At 44.7% G+C, this 22,683-nt stretch overlaps 1 protein-coding gene across 2 annotated transcripts in view; it reads left to right on the top strand.

The window, feature by feature from the left end:
- LOC137423358 (MICAL-like protein 1) overlaps positions 1-19,306 on the top strand; it is a 123,326-nt gene extending 104,020 nt beyond the window's left edge. For both annotated transcript variants that reach the window (XM_068110412.2, XM_068110414.2), the window contains exons 11-16: positions 4,453-4,579; positions 4,719-4,809; positions 13,825-13,898; positions 15,177-15,291; positions 18,035-18,081; positions 18,928-19,306. In XM_068110412.2, the coding sequence (XP_067966513.2) occupies positions 4,453-4,579; positions 4,719-4,809; positions 13,825-13,898; positions 15,177-15,291; positions 18,035-18,081; positions 18,928-19,136 (663 nt within the window). In that variant the 3' untranslated portion in view covers positions 19,137-19,306. The remainder of the gene's footprint in view (positions 1-4,452; positions 4,580-4,718; positions 4,810-13,824; positions 13,899-15,176; positions 15,292-18,034; positions 18,082-18,927) is intronic.
- Positions 19,307-22,683: the final 3,377 nt, after the last annotated feature.

Genomic DNA, 22,683 nt, shown 5'->3' on the forward strand with positions numbered 1-22,683 from the left:
ACTGAATGCGTAACCCTGCTTTTCTCTTCGCGAGCCCAGGTTAACTAGAACGGTGCCCGATAGAGCGCAAACCTCCGCCAGGCTGAACAGTTTATATTTTGTATCCCACTGATAGGCTAGATCTGGACATGAACCAACATCTAATTGCCTTGTTCTTGTCATCCAACCAACTTATCCACCTAGTTTTGTCATACTCCGTCCACAACTTTTTGAGATATCGTGATATATATATCATTTTTAGGCCGAAAAAAAAATATTGCTGGTCTCTGGTCAGACCAAAGTTCCAGAATTGATGTGGCGATGCAGTTTTTTTTCTTTTTTTCCTTTTTTTGAAAAGCATGGATTGCACATATAGAGGTGTTTTTTGTGTCCTCATGCCTTGCGGTCCTCCTCATCTGCCGTGGCGCCGTCCAGAGAGAAATTAAAAACAGCCAATGGGACTTGTAGGCCTTTTTTGTAAATAATGAACACAGGCTTAAGTTATTTTAAAATGTATTTATTCTGAAAATCAATAAGTTCTTCAAGCATATTATAGACTGCCATTTCGTTCTCAAGATCGCCTCGCCGTACCGTCAAACATTCCAATGCGTCGATCGCGTCAACACTGCGCATGCGCAAGTGGTCTAACAGGCCGATGGTCTCCCACGATCTCTTCTCCCAGTCCACCAGATTATCACAGACACTTACAACTTCATGGCAAACGAGATAGGATCCAGGCCTAACTAACGACACCACCCGCAGCTCTCTAGGCCTTCTGGTTGCTTCACACGAACCCGACAAAGAACGTCTTCGTTTCAATAAATGACAATATCCAGCCGATTGGATTCATGACGTCACGGCACACAACACTACTCATATCTTTGGAACGGCTGGTTGGATTTGGACAAACTAAACGGAGTTTTGTAGGGGAGAACCGTGCGCGAACGTGGATACCAATGGCGACCCTCACAGACCCGTATTTCCCGAGATAGCGCGCTGGCCCGGCAACAACATGTGCGCGCTGTTGTAGGTACCGTTGGAAATTAATTTAAAATAATTGTTGACGCGCAGGGTCAAAATCGATGCGCACGCTGACCAGAGACCGGAAATATATTTTTCTCGGCCTTAGCTCCATCTCTCAAAGGTTAAGAATCACTTAGAAAATAAAAAACATTATTGTATCTGAATCCAGATTCTGTTCTTCACCAAAATCAAATCAATTTGTCCTTGTTGCACATCCAAACGGTCCACCAAATTTCATCCGAATCTGTTCACAACTTTTTGAGATATCCTGCACACAAACAACCAAACAAGAAAGACGTCATGCAGAGCACGATACTTGCAAAATCCACCCGCCCAACCCCCCGCACCACCCCCAAAAGTTACCATTTTGGGATGGTGGTAAGCTGCAGGTCTGTCTCGCAAGCTTGTGATACCCACTCCCCCTTCCTTTTTATGATCATAACCCCCTCCCTCCCAAGCGGCACTTCCTCAACTCTCCCCTCCTCCCTCCATCCCTACTGGGCTGCATGAACATGGGGCTCCAAGAGCAGAGCCACTGCACAGAAAGGGTTGCGTCATTTGAAGCGGTGCCAATCACTCCACCCCGTGTGCAGCTATTAAAAAAGGAAGCACATGCGTTGCAGCAGAGGAATTTGGAATTTGACATAGCAACAGAATACTGTGAAAATAAAGCTATGAGTAAGTTTCCTTGTTTTTGTTTTTGTATACTTAGTCGAGGCTCATATAAGCGCTAACACGAACAACTTGTCTTGTCTTGTCTCGCATACAAAAAAACAACAAAAAAATATATTGAGCATATAATAAAGGGAGCAGGAGACAAGAGGGGGAGAGAGATGGAAGCACAACAACAGTAGGGAACAAGGACATTGGGAGATCTGTGGAAGGGAGAGGGCTGGGGTAGGGTACACGAGATAAACAAGATGGACATGACAGAGGATTTCAGGAAAGAAAACAGGAAATTTGACGGAGGTGGATTCGGGGTGTATTAACGGGGGGTGGATAAGATAAGTGGATAACGGGGGGTTTTGGATGGGGGAAGATAAGAGATGGTGGTGAACAGCTGTTTTGAAGACCTGCAGGGAGGAATGGGATTGAAGAGAGTGTGGAAGTTTGTTCTGGAGGCAGGAAAAAAGAGGAATGAAAGTGCACATGGGCATGCAGTTAATGCATTTAGAGAGAGAGAGAGACTGGATCACAAGACAGGAGGAAGTGGGTGTAGCATTACCTGCTACAAGTGTTCCTTCATATGATGATGGCAACCCACACTACCTTCTGGTAAACAAGCCAAGTCCCACCATACAATCGGCCCTTGACCTCCCCGCGTCGTTATTTTTTTTTACTACCCCCCTCTACACTGCCCCACCATCTCCTGATGGTACTTTGTTCCTTTCCTGTTTTCCTCTCTTCCTCCCAGCCCTTTACTTTGTTATACACCCGAACTTCTGCGTTAGAGAGCACAAAATGCCCCACGTAAAGGTCTGTCAGAAAAATTTCCCTTCTATAGGGATAGATTGTGTACATATTAGTTATTGCTGCTGTGCCTTTTGTGTTTTGTTGTTATTACAATTGGTGCATTTGTCTTCTTTTTTTTTTTTTTTTGGTGAACACCCCTCCTTTCCTGCCATTGAGGTAGTTAGTAAAAAAAAAACAAGTGAAAAGTGCATTAATATATTCTGCACCTGATAAGCAACCAATAACTGCTCAGCTCTCGAGATTATGGTGCTGCATGAACATGATATTGAAAGCGCTTACATGACACTTGCCTTGAAGTGTAGATTCCAACACCCTACACATGACAATACATTTTGGTACTCTACTCAAATTAGCCTCTTCCAGGCAGTGGTATGGAATGTGGAGGCATCGTGTCCTTGAACAAACTCACAGTAAATTGTACAAACCGGTACTGTATTTGGTACAGGTAAGTTATGTGTTGGTAATAGCAATGAATGATGAACAGTTTATTTGCCATGTTTTAGAGGTGTTTTAAAAGTTGCATTTCTTCGACACCAAACAAACGTTTCCAGTACAAATTGTCTTGTGTACATTAAGTATTGTTACTGTCGCGGTTAAGATGTTATTTTTGACCGAGCGGTTGGTATGACCGCGACCTAACAGTTCCCCCGATTCTTCCCCAACTCACCCGATTCACCCCAAACTTTGGCCGTATCGCACCGCAGCTGCCCAATCTGGAAAACTCTAAAACGACCGAATGCAAAGAGGAAAAGGAATAAGACGAGAAGACGGACAGAAGAGTAATGGGATTTATTATTTACACATATAATCAAGAAGGAGCAGTCACGATTATGTACAGGGACACGAGACGCAGGTGACACAGTGAATTCCTTATACAAGCTTAATTACCTACCCAGGACAGAACAAACAAAGACGACTCACATGGGGAATTGCAGAGTGGATTGGCTGGAAGGAGGTGTGTGGCTGGAGGGGGAGGACGGCACGGAGCTGGCTGGAGCTTGATCCCGCACGGGACGTCGGGCTGGACCTCGACGGCCGCTGATGCCACCGATCCTGTCGTGTGCGCGGGATCACAGGTCGGATCATGGGTCGGATCTCGGGTCGGATCACGGTCAGAGCCGACGCGCTGGTGGGGGGTCTGGCGTGACGGGTTCTCTCCTCTCTCTTTTGTTTGTCCAACCACTCTTTCTCCAACGCAACCACTCAACGCAACCACTGAACGCAACCACTGAACGCAACCACTAAACGCAATGGCTGACCACCCCTGACGACCAACTCAGCTCTTGTCATGGACCTCTCTACGCGCTCTTGCTCTGACGACCCAGTTCTTTCCGTTGTACTCGTCTCTCCTCTGTAAAAGCTCATCTGCCTTGGACCTCCTCTCGTCTCAACGGCTTGGGCTCCCTTTCGTCTGCCGGTAAAAGCTCATCTCTGGTGGACACGCCCTGCCTTGGGTTATATAGGCCCCGCCCCTCAACCTTTGCGAACCTCCCCGATCGCTCTTCCTCCGCCCTCTCTAGCCAAACCCCTGGCTCATGGTTGGTCGAGTGGGGCTGGCTCACTCCTCCCCTCTATGACGAGGTGGAGACACGCCTTTCTTCTCCGACCCTGCCTCGTGGTCAATGGCGGTAATTGGAGCGGAGGTAGTTTCTAATCGATGAAAAGGGGGAATGGAGGTTTTGGGAATGGGAATGAAGGGAATCTATCTCTTTCACTTGGTGCAATGGAGTACTTCTATTAATGGGAGACACAGCCTTACCCTAAAACACAGAATAAGATATAACTATTGAACAGGGGTATTCTATGATTGGCTGTGGTGTGGATGCTTTATGGACTAATTATGGGATGCCCTTTGACCTTTACACAGCTCCGGAGGCAGGAGGCGCAGAATAACCAATAATAATAATTCACACAATCAAAAAAAATATACAGTCCTCATATCCGCAACAATATATATACATTTTCCTCCTTTTTCAGGCTCATGGAGTTGATTACACGTCATCGTATGATATCCAGCTGCGGCTGTCCATCATTTCAATCCACCTAGATGAGCTAGAGGCAAAGGGCGTCATCCTGGAGAAGAACCTTCGGTCCTGTGAGGGAGGTAAGCGATGTGCACCACATGCAACTTATTTGGGGTGTATGTTAAGATTCACTTCTCTTGTCACAAGTTGCACTTTCCCATTGGTTCTTATACATTCCTCTTTCACCCTTTGTATGTTATGCGATGATTCTACAAAAAGAGGAACGTGAAGACAAACTTCTTGCCGACTGGTTTCGCCTCATCAATGAGAAAAATCAACTTGTTCGTCAAGAATCAGAACTTAACCACATGTCAGTAAATGTATCTTTCAACAAAACTTCACATACATTCTGTACCTTTAAATGCAAGAAATGTCATGGTTCAACTTTTTAAGGCTTTCTGACCAATACGATACCCTCACATAAAAGCATTATTTCTTTCTGCCTAACAATTTGAAACTGCTGTAATTATTTTGATGATATAATCTCTATATATATTCTCCGTAGGTGATCCTGTCGGATGCCTGTCCGGGGGTGTGGCTTACTCCGTTGAGAGAGTAGCTCCACCCATTCTGGAAGAGGCTTCAAAAACAAATATCCACCATTTTATTTACTCGCATAGCTTTGAAGCATGTTTTGTTATGCCCGTGGTGTCTTGCTCTCTCTCTCACAGTTTTATTTAAACTCTAATTCGATATATCATTTCATTTTTAACAGTCACGAACATGGTTTTAGGCTCGGTTTTTTAAAAACCGGAAATAAAATCCGATGAAAGTTACCGTTTATAGAACGAAATGAATTTTCAAAGGCCGATAATATAAGGGCCATTGAACCTCTCTCACGCCTTTATCTCCACTATAACTCGCCATCTGAGTTCATTTGTATTGATGTTTTTAGACTCGGTGTCAGAAAAAATTGAGAAATGCCGAGATATATTAAAAAAAAAATCGCGCCACGATGTATCATACACCGCCTAAAATAACAGACGGGAAAATATCGACATATATTAAAATTTCGCTTTTCTTTTCCGTTAAGATATATTACTTTTCCGTTTGATGACAGTCGTCACAAAAACGTCAATAATGATGCCGACATATATTTCTTCGTTCTTATTTCTTTCAACATTATTATCCGGAAGTAAAGGTTCACGTGTTCATTTCACGTGTGCAAAAACAAATTCCATTTCACGTGTGCATAGGCGTGTAATTCACATATGTAAAATAAATAAACTAACAGACGGGAAATTGCTGAGAGATATTTCGTTTGGAGCGATTATACACCGCCCGAAGAAAAAATTTCAACGAGAAACCGAGCAAATTTCATCGAATTTCACCGAGTTTCAGGAAATTACCGAGAGACATTTCTTCGTTTTTATTTCATTAGTTATGTGCACGTACACTTTAAGCATGTATATACATGTGGGATGTGGGATATATACTTGTGGATGTATGTGTGTGTGTGTATATACATATATGTGTGTGTGTATGTGTATATATATGTATATTGTTACGGTCCGCAGTTAAGGATGGTATGTTTGTCGAGCGGAGGCTCCGCGACCGAACAGTTGTTCCCCGACTAAACCCGATTCACCCAAACGTTGGCCGTATCGCGCCACAGATATTCAATGGGGAAAAGACTAAGACGACAAATGCAAAGAGGAAGAAGAAGACGTACAGAAGAGTAACGGGGTTTATTATTTACACACACATAAGCAAAAAGAGCAGTCACGGGTATTTACAGCGGACATGAAAAAGCAGGTAACACAGTGCAAATTACTAGCTTATACTGACTTAGTTTACTACCCAGGACAGCACGAACAGAACAAACTCACGTACGCAAATGGATGGAAGGGTAGGAATCGTTTGGAGGGATGAGCAGGTGGGATCACAGGGCACAGCGAGCAGGTCCACTCCGGGCGGGAAGCGAGGAGCCGGCAGCTCCTTGTATTCGGCTTCACAGCGCACGCCGGCAGGGTCACTCGGCTGGTTGAAACGGGGCTGGCTGAAGCGGCTCTTTGTCAAAGGCTTTTCGTATCTCTCACGCAACTCCGGTGCAACTCTGAACTCTCTCCCGGTGGACTGCCAACCCTCTTACGCACCTGGACTCATCTGCCGTATCTCTCGTGTAGCTTGTCCCAGCGATCGTCGCACCCTTCTGTCCAAACCTTCAGCGTGGGTCTGACACGCCCTCCTCGGTTTCGGTACCGCCCTCCCCCCCCCCCCCCGTGCTCTGTTTCATGACCTTGTATGGTAATCCCACGGGCTTGTCTCCTTATTTGGGCATGGCGCCGACGGCACGCCCCTCGTGGCGAGCCACGGGCTTGTTTCCTTATTTGGGCATGGGGCTGAACAGCCCCGCCCTTCGTGGCGCGCCCTGGGCTTGCCTCTCCCTGGCGACCCCGCCCCTCCTGTTCAAACAGAGCACGGAGCACATATTCACTATCGCAGCGAAATGAGAGGGCGTGCACCCCACGCTTGTGAACTGCTTTACCCGCAGATGGAGAGTTTGGTTGGGAAATGGAAGTATTGAAGGGGGAGCTATTCTTAATTGATTCGGTGCAATGGAGTATTATTTTAATGGAAGACAAGGCCTTACCCTAAAACACATAATAAGATATAAGCTACTGAACAAGGGTTTTATCGTGTCCTTCAATGTGGTGTTTCATGGAATTAACTACCGGGACGCCCTTTTTACCTTTACACAACTCTGGAGGCAGGAGGGGCCATATCCAACCAATGTTACACAACAATTTACCACTACAATACACACAATCAAAAAAATGCAATCCTCATATCCGCAACAATATATATATAATATACTAGCAGAAGTACCCGGCATTGCCGGGCGGGGGAGGAGAGGGGGGAGGGGGGGAGAGGAGAAGAGGGGGGGAGGGGAGAAGAGGGGGGGGGAGGGGGGGAGGGGAGAAGAGGGGGAGAGGGGGGGATGGGGAGGGGGAGAGGGGAGGGGTAGGGGGGAGGGGAAGGGGGGAGGGGTAGGGGGGGAGGGAGGGGGAGGGTGGGGGGGGAGGGGGAGGAAGGGAAGGGGGGAGGGGTGGGGGAGGGAAGGGGGGAGGGGTGGGGGAGGGAGGGGAAGGGTGGGGGGGAGGGGGAGGGGTGGGGGGAGGGTGGGGGGGGGGGGAGGGGAGGGGAGGGGGGAGGGGAGGGGAGGGGGGAGGGGAGGGGGGAAGGGGGAGGGGTGGAGGGTGAGGGATGGGAGGGGGGAGGGGTGGAGGGTGAGGGATGGGAGGGGGAGGGGGGAGGGGGTGGAGGGTGAGGGATGGGAGGGGGGTAGGGGGGGAGGGGGAGGGGGGAGGTGGAGGGGGAGGGGGGAGTGGGAGGGGGGAGTGGGAGGGGGGAGGGTGAGGGATGGGAGGGGGAGAGGGGAGGGGTGGGAGGGTGAGGGTTGGGAGGGGTGGGAGGGGGAGAGGGGAGGGGTAGGAGGGGAGGGGGTGTGGCAGGGGGGAGGGGAGGGGGGAGGTTACATTACACCGATTTACATTGAAAACTGCTGAAATATGTACGCAACTTCAACTTAGCACAGTTTAGTAAATACTCGAGATAAATCCATGCGGTAAAAGATTGCTGAGAGTTGCTAAGACCTACGACTTACAAATTCCACCTGGACACACTTCAGGGGGCACTTTCAAAGGGGAGATGTGCTTATTCTTTCGAAAAAATATTTTAGGTGTGGTATAGACACGATATTTGCATGCATCGGTTTCAAAAATCGAGCAAATATGGTAAATATTACTCACGTGAAACCAGGATCCTTCTCGGTGGTAGCCATGAGTGTGTAGATGTCACATGATCAGTCATGAAGAGTGGTTAAGTCCAAAATATGGCATACCATGGCATAAAAACGATTTGCCCGCAAAGCATTGCACCGCAACGGCGGTCACAGAGTGCCATGCACAGCGTGACGTAAGTATTGCGCGCAGCGCCCCTGGCGGAATTACCGGTCCCTATCAAAGACATTTAATTCATATCGCACAAAATCGACACAAAACATGATCGCTTTTCGCTCTGAATTACGTGCAAACGTGTGACGGAAATCACCAACGCCCAGCATCGAATGCCAACCAAGATGGCGCCCGGTAACTGCATCTCCACCTATGTGGAGTGAATGGCAATGGTCACATCACGTGATCGCTCTGAGCGAATCAGTCTAGCGGCGGGATGGAACATCACGGGATCGCTCTGAGTGAATCAGCGAGCTGTTCTGAGACCGGCTGAGATTAGCGGGTACTTCGCTGAAATGCGCTGAGGTAAATATGAATAAAAAATATGGATCGTCAAATATTTTGAGGTCGGCCATGTTCGTCCCAGGCTCAATGGCCATATCTATGCCAAATATCAAGCACGTGAGCCTCTCCGTTTCGGAGTCTATCGGTAACATTACACACACACACACACACACACACACACACACACACACACACACACACACACACACACACACACACACACACACACACACACACACACGCACACACACACACACAAACTGTGTTTTATATATATAGATATATGTATATATATATATATATATATATATATATATATATATATATATATGTGTGTGTGTGTGTGTGTGTGTGTGTGTGTGTGTGTGTGTGTGTGTGTGTGTGTGTGTGTGTGTGTGTATGTGTGTGTATATCTGTGTGTGTGTATGTGTATATACAGACTTAGCATTTAATATGGAATTTTTCTTTGTGGGGGTGTACTTACTTTTCAAGTTGACTTAGAACCAAAAGTTCATTGGAATTATGTTGAAATTATTCTAGATTTTGTTAATGTGACCTTTAAAAGAAACAAAAACCACATTTGACATTTCGAAACAAATAAATTGATCCTTGAAAGTGATGTAAACTGATATCGAACTAAATTCATGGACAGTACTGTGTTAAACTTCTGTACGTTTTCCAGAAGTATCTCTTTATTTTGTACATTAGCCAATTTTTTTTTAACAAAAACAAAAGTTAAATTACGACTGGGATTACGGACAGTAAAATTACAGTTCAGTACTTCGTGTAGCCCCCACGAGCATTCAGGAGAGCACGTACACGTCGAGGCATGCTGTTCACGAGATTTGTCAAGGTTTGGACAGGAATTGCTTGCCATGCAGTGACAATAGCCTGCTGCAATTTACGCACAGAGGTCGGCTGCTGGTCCAAGTGGTCGATTTGACGCGTTAATTCTGCCCACACGTTCTCTGTCGGATTCATATCCGGGGACATGGCAAGCCACTCCATATGCTCTACACCACGGTCAGCAAGAAAGTGTTGGATCATGCGAGCACGATGAGGCCGTGCATGGTCATCTTGGAAGACAAAGTTTCCTCGAAAGGCTGCACGAGCAAATGGAAGCAATGTTTCTTCCAGAATGGCCCTGTACTTGAACTGGTTCAGGTTTCCATTCAGAACAACCAGGTCAGTTTTGCCCCCTGCATGAAAAGCAGCCCAAACGGTCACCCCACCACCTCCAGCTTGGACTCTTGGCACTATACAATCATACAATCTTTGTTGTAGGCTTCATGCACTTGTATGCGCACTCGGACGCGGCCATCTTCACAATAGACCAGAAATCTAGACTCGTCACTGAAGATCACGTGATTCCAGTGTCCTGGCTGCCATTGACGGTGCTCTCTGGCCCACTGCAATCGACGCTGGCGGTGTTGTCTGGTCAGGCGTGGCTTTCTCAGGGGACACTTGGCACGATAGCCTGCTTGAACCAGTCGTTGGTTGACTAGCCTTCTAGATACAGGCACATTTGTCAGTTGCTGCCACTCAGCCCTAAGCCGATTAGCTGACTTGGTACGGCAATTGCGGACGAATTGGTGCAGCTGGCGAGCATCCCTCCTTGTGGTTCTGCGGGGATGTCCTGGCCTCGGTATTGGAGTAGGGACACCCCTCTGAGCATTTCGTTTCAGGATCTTTGACACCTGACCTTGAGTGATGCCATACTGCCGAGCAATAGCACGGTCTTTCATGCCGTAATTTCGTAAAGCCACCACTCCATGACAAACAGCATTGTCGAGTTGACGGACCATCTCCAGAGGAAGCGGCAATAACTTTTGGAGATGTGCAGCAGTTGGTTTCCACTAATACAGAATGCAACAACCCTTGTATACCCGACTGTGAAGCCAATCGTCAAATGCACCTGTCCGTACATATTGCCACGCCACCTGTGATATAATCCTGTTGTTGACTTCTTGCTGCGACAATCAGTGACATGCTTCTTTTAACAAATAAATCACCAAAGTGTAAAAGAAATTCACCCGATTGATATACTGAGTTAAGAAAGTAAACCCAAGTCAAGAAAAAATATATATTCCATATTAAATGCCAAGTCTGTATATGTATATATATATATGTATATATATATGTGTGTGTGTGTTTGTTGGTGTGTGTGTGTGTTGGTGTGTGTGTGTGCGCATGTGTGTGTGTGTGTGTGTGTGTGTATGTATGTATGTATGTATGTGTGTCTGTGTCTACATGTGTGTGTGTGTGTGTGTGTGTGTGTGTGTGTGTGTGTATATGTGTGAACATGTGTGTGTGTGTGTATATGTGTGTGGATATATATATGTGTGTGTGTATGTGTGTATATATATGTACATATATATATATATTTATATATATATATGTGTGTGTGTGTGTGTGTGTGTGTGTGTGTGTGTGTGTGTGTGTGTGTGAGACCCACTCTCCCCCGTGTGTGTGACCCACTCTCCCCCGTGTGCGTGATGTGGGAGGGAGAGGATTTGAGCTCTTGACGTCACATTTTACATGAGATATAATAACACATTTCAAACTGTATTTCCCATGTGCACGCACATGCATTTACATGTTATCAGAAGTAAATACATTGTGTAGATTACATTATTTGTGGATCTGATAAATTGCCAGTAACCATTTTGTGAAACTGAATGTGCAGGTGCAGCATCTAACTCAATATGTCGAAATGTCACACACGTCCATGCCCGTGGGATTCCCACGGGTGACCCCACTAGTGATTATATATTGGTTGAAAGTTGCTTAAGTTTCATAAACCTGATGACTTTTATGAGGTGGAGGAGACAGGTTAAAGAAAGATTTTTAAGCCTTGAGTGGATTGGGACATTAATTGTGTATTTGTGCCATTCAGTGGGTGAATGGGCAAGACTAAAGATTTAAGTGCCTTTGAATAGGGTATGGTAATAGCAATGGTGCCAGGCACACTGGTATGGTGCCAGGCACACTTAACGGGGTAGACTTTGATTTTCTTAATGCTGTGAATAAACTTTGGCACATCACGGGTGATGAAGGTTGTTGTAAAGTTTCATCGAAATAGTGTGTGTAGTTTCAGAGAAAAAGGCAAATTCCTATTTTGGGGGATCAAACCTGGATCCACATTGACCCCCAGTAGACCCTCTTAGACCCCGATTTTTTTAAATGCTGTGAACAAACTTGAGTTGCAACATACCACATATCATTTTCGCCAAGTTTGATCACAATCCCATCAGCGGTTTCGGAGAAGTTGCAAGTGTTTACGAAATGACGGACAGACGATGTGCCATCGCATAAGCTCCCTGGAACTCCATTCCAGGTGAGCTAAAAAGGATTCCTGGGAGATCCTGCTCTCCGTGCAGGGATAATCAGCGTCGCAAGTTGGCATTTGCAGTTTCACCACGTGTGCCAATGTACCCATAAAAAAATGCGGCACAAACTTTCCCGGGAATTGACTGAATCCACCGTAGTTGGATTGATTGAAATCCGCTAATCCGTTATCAAGGTATAACACAACAAACAGACAGCCAGACATAGCTACTTTTATAATATAGATGTAACTGCCACACAAATATTAAGGATCAAATGCACTCCTTCAACCTCAAACAAAAGAAAGATGCTCAGTTGACGATGTTGTTTGTATTCCCATGGTATGTTTGTGTTCTGCCCCCTTTTCATAGAGACTAGGGCATTGCCCGTACGTGGGTGCCCGTTCCTTGCCAATGCCCGTACTATATATATATCTAAAAGTATATCCCCCCCCCTCTATTTACATGAAATGGTTTGGTTCATTCGCAACGACCACAGAACCCCCCCCTCTATTTACATGCAATGGTTTGGTCCAAAGCGAACGGTTTGGTCCATTCGATGTGATTCGATGATTCGATGTGAATGGTTTGGTCCATTCGCAACGACCACAGAACCCCCCCCTCTATTTACATGAATGGTTTGGTCCATTCGCAAAGCCAAAGCGAACGACCACAGAACCCCCCCCTCTATTTACATGAATGGTTTGGTCCATTCGCAAAGCCAAAGCGAACGACCACAGAACCCCCCCCCCCCCTCTATTTACATGAATGGTTTGGTCCATTCGCAACGGCAAAGCGAACGGCGAACGGCTAAATCGCCATAGCTCGGTAAGTACTTGTCCGATTAATTTCAAACCTTGAAAAGGCACATCCTCGGGTCCCCAGCAATATACCTGGCAAGTTTCAAGTATATCGGACCGGTAGTTGTCGAGAAACAGCGGTCACAGACAAACGTACAGACGTACAGAGATTACTGGAGTTATAGATAGATAGCTCATTATGAACCTGTTGGGATATAAATATCTTGCAGTTGTGAAAAAAGTGTGCTCACAAAGTAGAGTTGACTGCCTTCGGCAAACATCCAGGGTGTCCCTTAAATAGGTAGCAGTTGAATATGCAACAGAGTAATGTCTGAAGTTTTGTTTATTGCTCATCCTGTCCACCTTCCCTTTCAATACACATTTGGAAACATTGAATGAGAATGTCCATAACTTTTGGATCGATGGCATGGGATATGCCGTGAAGCGCATTCTTGATGCAATCTCGTAGCTCATCCAAGGAAAGTGGCCTTGTGCTATAAACTCTGTCCTTGATGAAACCCCACAAAAAAACCTCAGGGATTCAGGTCTGGTGGACTTGGCGGCCGAGTAATACTTCCACCACGGCCGATCCATTTGTTGGGGAACGTTGAATCAAGGAATTAATGAACAGGTTGTGAAAAATGTGGAAAATGTGGATGGGCTCAACAATACTTCAAACATTACTCTCACTGTTCCAAATACGTTTCAACTGGAAAGTTGGGTATGCTTGTTCTGTTCAATAAATAGTAATGGGGACTTAATTAAAGGACACCCTACACATTTGGGTGTTAGAACATGCTATCTAACAATTGCTTATAATATCTCTAACAATGGTGAAAATTCAAACAGTTCTCTTTAACTTGCTTAAAATCACTCCAATAACTTTGTGATATTGTACAAATGTCTATATTGACACAAATAAATAATTAGTTTGTTGCCTCATTTCTCCTTCCCTCAGCATTCACCAGCAGATCTTGGAGAAGCAGCATGCGAATGTGGAATCTGAGCTACGTCGCCTTTATTGCAAACCAGGTGAGCTCGGACATGGTGCTTATATGGGCAGGGATGAGCTAGGTTGGGAAATCATCTGAGAGAGGAATGATCACTTCCTACTGATTACTACTGATCTACAAAATATTCAGTGATGAGATTTACTAAATATTCACAGATATATAAATATAATTCAGGCTGTTGCATATTTTGCATGTAGCAGAAAGGAGAGGAGAGTAAGACACGCGGCACATGTAGAATCATGATTTTCGATGAGTCAATTTTTTTTGACATCTTCGTTATGTGGATTTAATGAAACCTTCAGATTTGTGAAGCTCTATGAACTACAAACATAAATGCGGAACATTTAATTATTTGTACAATCGGGAAAATTTAAGGGTAAAATAACTATCTGTCAACATCATATGTCAGTCATCAATCTATTCAATATTCATTCTTCCCTTACGGTTTTCAAATTGACAGTGCCACACCCATACACTTGCATCTACCAACTGGACTGCGCACTCCCAATCAGCGTATACCAATCAGATGGCCACTTTAGAAAGCTTGTCTGCCATCAACATTCTGGGCAACTGAGCAATCCACTGCGTCACATGATGATAGTGTGGCCAATGGCAACACAAGGGTGGGGCGTTAAAATGTTTGTTTCTTTCCCTTCATCGCTAAGCTCTGGAATTCTTTACTCTCTCTCATGTCTTTACCAATATATATACACTTCCTCTTTTCAGATAGCAGGTTTTCCAGTTCCTCAAAAACCCTCAGATTATTTTGCTTCTCTTAACTTCTCTATTTCTTGAGTTCTTGCCTCGGAATGAAGGACCGTTCTGACTATTCGTCCAAGGCTGGTGTTCATCCAAGGCTGGCTTACGGACATGACAATATGTTAAAGGGTAAGGGGAAAAGTCTAGAAAACAGACCCATGTATACTGCATAATATTTTCTAAGTTCAACATAGAAAATATTGCACGAAAAATTGGTGAAACGCCATGAATTTCAAGCTTGTTCTGTAACTTATCATAATAAAGCCTTGTACCAAGTTTCAGTTGAATATGTTAAAGAGTATGGGGAAAAGTGCAGAAAACCACAGGTGGGACGGACGGACGGACAGACAGCCAGACAGATGAAGAGTAAACCTATCGTCCCCTCCGGGTGGGAGACTAATAATTGCCCGTGCATGGCTGCAGTCTGCTGTTCAGTCAAGTTAAGCGAGAACACGTGTTTCTATATGGCATTGGCGTTGTGTCTGGCTAGGAGAGGTATCCATGGGACAACCTGTTTAGCTTGTCATCTTCCATCCAGAGTTGGACTGCACAGTGGAGGACAAGGCGCGTCAGGAAGAACTTCTGAATGAACTCGTGCATATTGTGGAGGCCAGAAATGCTATTGTAAATCATCTGGATGAAGACCGTATAAGGTACGAGTCCAAAAACGGTTCCACCTTTTCTATAATGATGTACATTGGCCTGTTTAGCATTCCCACCTGGGCACTAAAACTCACAATCCCAGGTTCAAATCCAAAATCCCATAATGATTTGTACATTGTTTATTAATGTCCTTGTAATTGGTGTTAAAGTCTAATATGATGATACTGAGGTAGAATACTTGTCTTTGAGCTGTCTCGTCTGGGTTGTAGTCCCGATCGGACTCTAAACTATTGGATTGGTGCCTCACAGGTATGGAGTTGAATCGCTGTTCCTTTGGTTGGAAATTAAGCTGGGTATCCCATCTGCTAACCCTCAGTGGTAGACATTAAATATCCCACTGTCTTTCGTGAAGAGTAGGCAGGTTGTCACCAGTACCCTGAACAAACTCAAAATTTTTACCCAAATAGACTCCAGTTGAATGCAAGGAATGGCTACCTGGTTTGTGAAAGGATTTCTTCTAATAATAATGTAATAAATATAAAAATAAAGAAATAATAATGGATTTATTCAATAGAATAAAATTTAAAAGATAACTGCTTTGATTTTATTCATTTCCCCTCTGCTTTCACTATCTTTGTATTTTGGGGAATATCCACGTTGTGTATGACCACAACATTGAGCAAAGTACATTTGGTCTGTGTGATTGGCATTCATACAAGAAGAACCTCTTGGCTCTGAAGAGAGCATCAAGTTAAAAAGAAGGAAGAGCTTTAAAATGGGATTGTCCACAAAATGACTGCTTTGCATTCTTTGCAAGTTCGTAAGTAGCGCTTGGTAGAGCCAAACCTCACACCGTATATCAATTCTCCCCCACCTCAATCCCTCCTATTTCCAAATTTCCAGTTTCCCTCCTTATAATTTCCTTCTGTATCCATCTTGTACCCCCTGAGTCCTCTCCTGCCCCCATTCCTTTCCCACATGCATTGTTTGTCCAAGTCTTCCTCTATCTAGGCCTTCAACTCTGCTGCTGGACTCCCCAACCTCCCCCCCCCCCCCTTTCTCTCTACTGTTCCTTTTGTACTGTAACGTCCTGATCCGTTCAGTGTACTACCTCTTCCATGAGCCTCAACTCAGTGTACAAAAAGGGGCTTTCACAAATGGACTGAGCAATGCCTCCATAATATCACCTTAATATCGATGTAAAATGTATGCTTCATAAAATGAAATTTTGTGAAGCATGTTTTGCATTTATAGAGACAAAAATGTGGAGAAAAACATCTTCAGACCATTTTTGCATGTAAGAGGCCCTCTCCACTTAAATTTAGTGGTAAAACGTGGTTGCTCTTTGGCCTGTTATTATTCTCATCTGAAACCCTCGCTGATGATGTGAGAACTCAGGTTAAAATCCCATGCACCATATGTTTGTTTATTGTCTACTAATGTCCTTAAATTCAGGTAAAAGTACTTTCGTGAAGTCTTTTTCGAATGAAGACCTCATGTCTTTTTCTAATGCCTGTGATTTATGTACATGCTCCTCCATGAGCCTTGGATCACTGTTAGAAGACAGTGTATTATGGTTTTGGGTTCTGAAAATCAACACACAAACATTCACATAGTGTCCCTGTTTGGTGATAAAAGTACAGTTCAGTGCCCTTTGTCCTTCCTGTGTAGGCGTGTTTGTGGAGTTACGGAAGGTGTGGCTCTATCAATGAAGACTCGTGTGAAAGAGCGGCGAATGATTTAATCCGTAGATTGGAGGAAGTGCAAAAGCAAAATGGGGGTCACATTAAAAATAATGGTGAAGGCACCATGTTCAATGTGACCCCCATTCGGTAGTCTCTCTGCCTTCTACCGCCTCCTTTCTGGTCTTGCACTCCCTGCCCTTTCCATGCTTCATTCCCCCCAAGGTGTCTGCAGGGCACGCATGAATCACCATCAACCCCCTTCTTGTGAAACTACCTAATCCAGAATCACTTCTCACCTCCACTAATTTGTTCCTCTTTTTTCCCACCTGTGGAATCAACTTCCACAACCTCTTCAATCTCATCATTCCCTCCAGGTCTTCAAGACAGCTGTTCATCACCATCTCAGATCATCCCCCATGCAAACTCATGATCTTTTCTATTCCTGTTAAACCCACCCTCCTTCCCCCCAGATTTCCTCTCTTTTTTTCTTCCTGAGAACTTGCTTCTGTTTCTATCTCGTCCACCCCCTGCGTCCCCTACCCTCTACAAAAAGGTCCCCTACCCTCAATTCTTACCTGCACCCCTTGTTTGTCCGTCTACCTCTATTTTGTCCCTCAACCTTGCTGTTGGTTGTCCCTCTACTGTTCCTTTTGTTCTGTTGCATCCTGATCCGTTCTTTGTTCTAGCTCTCCCACAAACCTTGACTTTTGATACAAAAAAGGCAAATAGATTTCTAAGAAACATTTTTTGGATTTGATCAATACATTGTTGCTTTATATATGTACATTAAAGCTTTTCACATGCAGTTGTAAATGTGTAGTCATTTTTGTGGGCCACCGTGTATAAACAATCATCATTCATAAGTACTTGTTTTCCACTGTCCAAACCCTTCTCCCTTCCTCCGCACAACATCTTCTACTGACTAAGTATGCAACATCCTGAATCGCATTAATACGCTAACACAAGACGTGTATCTTTCATGTGCTAACAAAAAATGTACATTCGAAAAAGTTTCACCTCCAACTCACGACTGCTCTAAACAATCGATTTGTGCAACTTTCTCATTTCACTAAACAAGTAATACTCACATTTTGTTATCCAATTACAGAGAAAAGGAGGAAGATGAAATATTGGATGAAATACTGAGACAAAAAGGTAATTTTTTTGGGAGGGGGGAGGGGGGGGGAGTATATGGAGTGGGGGTGAAGGGAAATTGTTTTGAATAATTCACGTGAATCATTGCTATGGTGCACATTGTAATTCAATCCTATTTTGTTACCGTTAACCATACATTTTGCATTGATGAATGTTAATGATAAACAATCTTCTAGTAAAGTATATATACAGGTAATTGTTGTGTCATGAAGACTGGAATTTCTTCAAAGGAGAAAGATAGTCTCTTCTTTTATCACAAATGGTCATTGGTGGGGGAAGGGGGAGGCGCCCGTGGCTCCATGGGTTTTGCAGAGTCTAACCCATCGAGGAGGACATGCACACGCGTACAGGGAAGGGGGGCCTGAGATTTGGCAGACCGAGTGGAAGGGGCGGCCTGAGATTTGGCAGACCCAAGTGGAAGGGGAGCCTGAGATTTAGCGGACCTGAGTGGAAGGGGGGGCTGAGATTTAGCGGACATGAGTGGAAGGGGGGGGGGTGGCCTGAGATTTGGTGGACCTGAGTGGAAGGGGGGGCCTGAAATTTAGCAGACATGAGTGGAAGGAGCAGCTGAGATTTGGCAGACCCAAGTGGAAGGGGGGCCTGAGATTCAGCAGACATGAGTGGAATGGGGGGGGGGGGGGCTGAGATTTGGTGGACCAGAGTCGAAGGGGGACTCTTATGTGCCAAATCTCAGGTCTCAAATCTTTCAAATCCCAAATCTTTCACTAACACCACCAGAAAATGCCTCTTATGTGCCGCAGAGCGATTGTGGTACCAATGAAAAGAAAAAACTTTTTTCCAGGTGTGCGTGTGTGTAACTTGCCCTACTGCCGTTTATCCTTGTAGGAATTTTTAAGTCACCAGAGATGGAGCGTGAAGAAAAGAATAATAACAACAACATGCAAATCACCAAAGAGGAAAAGCAAGGAAACGATGATGGAGAAAAGAATGACGAGAAAAATGCAGTCAAAGAAAAGACTCCAACAGGTCAGAAATCCAAGAAGAAGAAGAAGAAGAAGAAGAAAAAGAAAGGAACTTTAATTTGCACACGATGATGAAAAGAACACGATTGTATACATTCAAGTTGGTCATGCGATCTTCATCCCTCAGCTGTATAAAAACAATATTGCATTTGCACATGATTGTTCATGCTTGAAACGGCTTGCTTTGCTTCGATATTCTGACATCATTTAAAAATGGGTTTTATTAAAAGTGGAGTGTTGCACTGTGTGTGAAAAGTGAGTTGATAAGGAAATGTAATCCTGTAAATATTTTCAACTAGCCATGGTACCCGTCAATGACAGGGGTTCATAGATGTCTCACCTGAAATGAACAATTTTTAATTGGAGTGTATATTGGTAGAAATGTGAATTCAGTGTAAATATTCAGTGAGCAGATATCACAATGGGTGTAGCTGGTAACTTTGACAACCTAATTCCATCCCATCAGCAAAGATTTCAAATTAGTGCTTGTTGTACCTCTGAAGTACTGCTTGGGAGTAAGGGTGATATTATGAAAGCTCAGCTGGGAAAACGGGTTTAGGCACGTTTTGGGCCTACCGTCTAACGTAGGGGTTCCCAACCTGGGGTGCCCGCACCCCAGGGGGTGCGAGATGGGAAATCTGGGGGTGCGACAAAGAGTGGCTTGTGTCCTTGTCATCGTGTGTCACGAGTCATCACTCAGCCATCTGCCAGTGTGCCTTTTGAACATGACATAAAACTTTTAAGTCTTTCTGTCTTTCTGTCTGTGTCTGTCTGTCTGTCTGTCTCTGTCTGTCTCTCTGTCTCTCTCTCTGTCTCTCTCTCTGTCTCTCTCTCTCTGTCTCTCTCTCTCTGTCTCTCTCTCTCTGTCTCTCTCTCTCTCTCTCTCTCTCTCTCTCTGTCTCTGTCTCTCTCTGTCTCTCTCTCTCTGTCTCTGTCTCTGTCTCTCTCTCTGTCTCTCTCTCTCTGTCTCTCTCTCTCTGTCTCTCTCTCTGTCTCTCTCTCTGTCTCTCTTTCTCTTTCTCTCTCTCTCTCTCTCTCTCGCTCTCACTCTCTCTCTCTCTCTCTCTCTCCCTCTCCCTCTCTCTCTCTCTCTCGCCCCCTGCCGGCTGTTACGATTTGGGTGTGGCGTCATGGCGGCTGTGTGCGCTGAGCTGTGAGTACTGTGCTGTGTTGCCTTCTTTCCTATCCCCATTTCACTCCCTTTGTGTCTTGTACGTGTTTGTGGAGTTTTCCCCGTGTTTTCCTCTCTTTGTCGAGACAAGAGAGGGAGAGAGAGCAGCTATTTGGAGGCATTGGCGGTAGGCCTTTCCCCGTTTTTGGGCATTGGTTATCGCGCTAAAATTTTGGTTTCGTTTTTTTTCTCTTCGTCGTTAATCCGGCATCTTGCCGGAGTATAGACGTTCCACTTTAAATCATATTTATTTTCTTTCGTTTGGTTTAATTTATTACTACCTTTTCCTTTTTTTCTTTTTAATCTCCTCAACCCGAGTTGTTCGGGTAAAACGGAGTTCCTTTGTTTTAGTCATGGCGACGACTCGTTCGCAGCAAGACGCTGCGTTCGAATCGTTAACCCGCAAACATGCTTTGGTTTGTGTCCCTCCTGAAGGGATTCCGACCGAAGAGATCGTCTTGGCGGTTGGAGAGGTTATCGGAATCGAACATGTACGTGCTGCGTCACGTATGAACCAGAAGGTCATGGTTTTCGTTGCGGATGAGCATCTAGTTCACGATGTCATGAGTTCTGGGTTAACCACAGAGAGTGGTCACTTTGTTATGGCCTCCCCGATGGATGTCCCGGCAATGAAAATAATCATTTCAAATTGTCCTCCCTTCGTGTCCAATGAAAAACTCGTGTCTGTTTTGTCTCGATATGGTACAATCGTTTCGAGAATCTCGATGATCCCCCTCGGGTGCCGCCATGAAAAAGCAAAGCACGTGATGAGCTTTCGACGGCAGCTTCACATGGTTCTTCCAGACCGTGGGGATGATACGGTTTAAAGATTTCATTTAAGATTAAAATTGATGACCGTGATTATCAAATATACGCTTCATCAGCGACCTTAACATGTTTTCTTTGTGGGGCTTTTGGGCATTTAAAGAGATTTTGTCCTAAAGCTGCTTGTTCAAAGTGTGGGGAATCGGGACACGTTGATCAAGATTGTAAAACGGTTAACAACCCACTACCTCGTGTGGTGGAGGAGGTGACACCCAGTGTCTCAAATGTTTCCGCTGACACTGTGTCCTTACAGAGTGAGGAGGGTTTTGTGACTGTGGCAAAAAAACGTAGAGCCTCCGCTCCTCGTGGCCCCACTAGTGCCCCCAAAGTAGTTGTACTGGATACGAGTGGTGCAGTAGCTGAGGAACCTCAAGGTAGTGAGAAAAAAGATGGATTACCTTCCAATGATGAAATTTTAATCCAAAGTGTACAAGGTGGTACAGTTCCATCAAATAGGTGTACAAATGAAGGGTCTATTATTATTGATGAGACGTTGGTTGAATGTCAGGAGACATCACCATCATCATCATCACCACCACTGCCTGAGCCTCAACAAAATAGTGCGTCAATCCTTCCCAATGTTCCCACTGCAACAAATGATCAGAATACAGTTTGTGTGGCCCTGACGGAGGTGCCCGACATAGTTGTACAAGATGGTGGTGCAACAGCCCCATCTCATGTCGAAATAGTCCTCCCCAGGCCCCCCCAGACCCAAGACCAGTCTATAAACGAGTTGGTAAAGGTCCAAACTGAAATTTACGAACCTGGCGGAATTCTATCTGGGCTGTCTGCTTCAGATGATGACATGGAGGTGACTGAGCTGTCACAGTTATCATCTGAGCAGTTACAAATACCCCCTGAGGTTATTGTGACCTTTCTAAATGAGACATTTAGGCAGCGAAATGTCATGATTCAAAAACATTTTCCTGACTTGCTTTCCTTCATGCAGACTGCAAAGTGTATAGTTAGAAATTCTAAAGATTTTGAAGTAACAACAGCACAAATTCATCGACTGAGAAAATTAATTACAAAAGCAAGGTTGGAACTGTCTCAACAGCAGCTAAACCCCCTTGATGAGGCATGAAAAGGAAGGAAGTGCTGTTTGGCACCTTAAACATGAATGGCTGTGGTGCTAACCATTTACGTCAGCTCCAAGTTAAAAACTTATTGTTTCAGAAACATATCGATATATGTTTATTGCAGGAAACACACATAACAGAGACTTCACAGCCTGACTGGCTTCACCTTAATACTGGGCAGTGCTTCTTTAGCAATCTGTCTTCTGTTTCTGCGGGAATTGCTTTCTTGCTTTGTCCGGGGTTTGTTCCTGACTCTTGTAGTTTTAATGAAATGTTTATAGGACACTTAGCATCCTTAGAGGTGGTCTATCAAGGATTTCACCTCACCTTACTCAATGTATATGCTCCTAGTAGCAGCTTAGCTCGTAAAGATTTTTTCACACGTCTGGCCAATTACCTTCACACAGTAGCCTTTGATCATTGTATCTGTATTGGAGGAGATTTCAATTGCACCTTTGAACCTAGTTTAGATAGAAATACACCAGAACCACATCCAGAATCTCATAAAGATTTATTGAATTGTTTTTCATCACTTGGTCTACTT

This window comes from Myxine glutinosa, chromosome 3 (genome assembly GCF_964187855.1).
Source record: "Myxine glutinosa chromosome 3, kmMyxGlut1.1, whole genome shotgun sequence".
NCBI lineage: Eukaryota > Metazoa > Chordata > Myxini > Myxiniformes > Myxinidae > Myxine > Myxine glutinosa.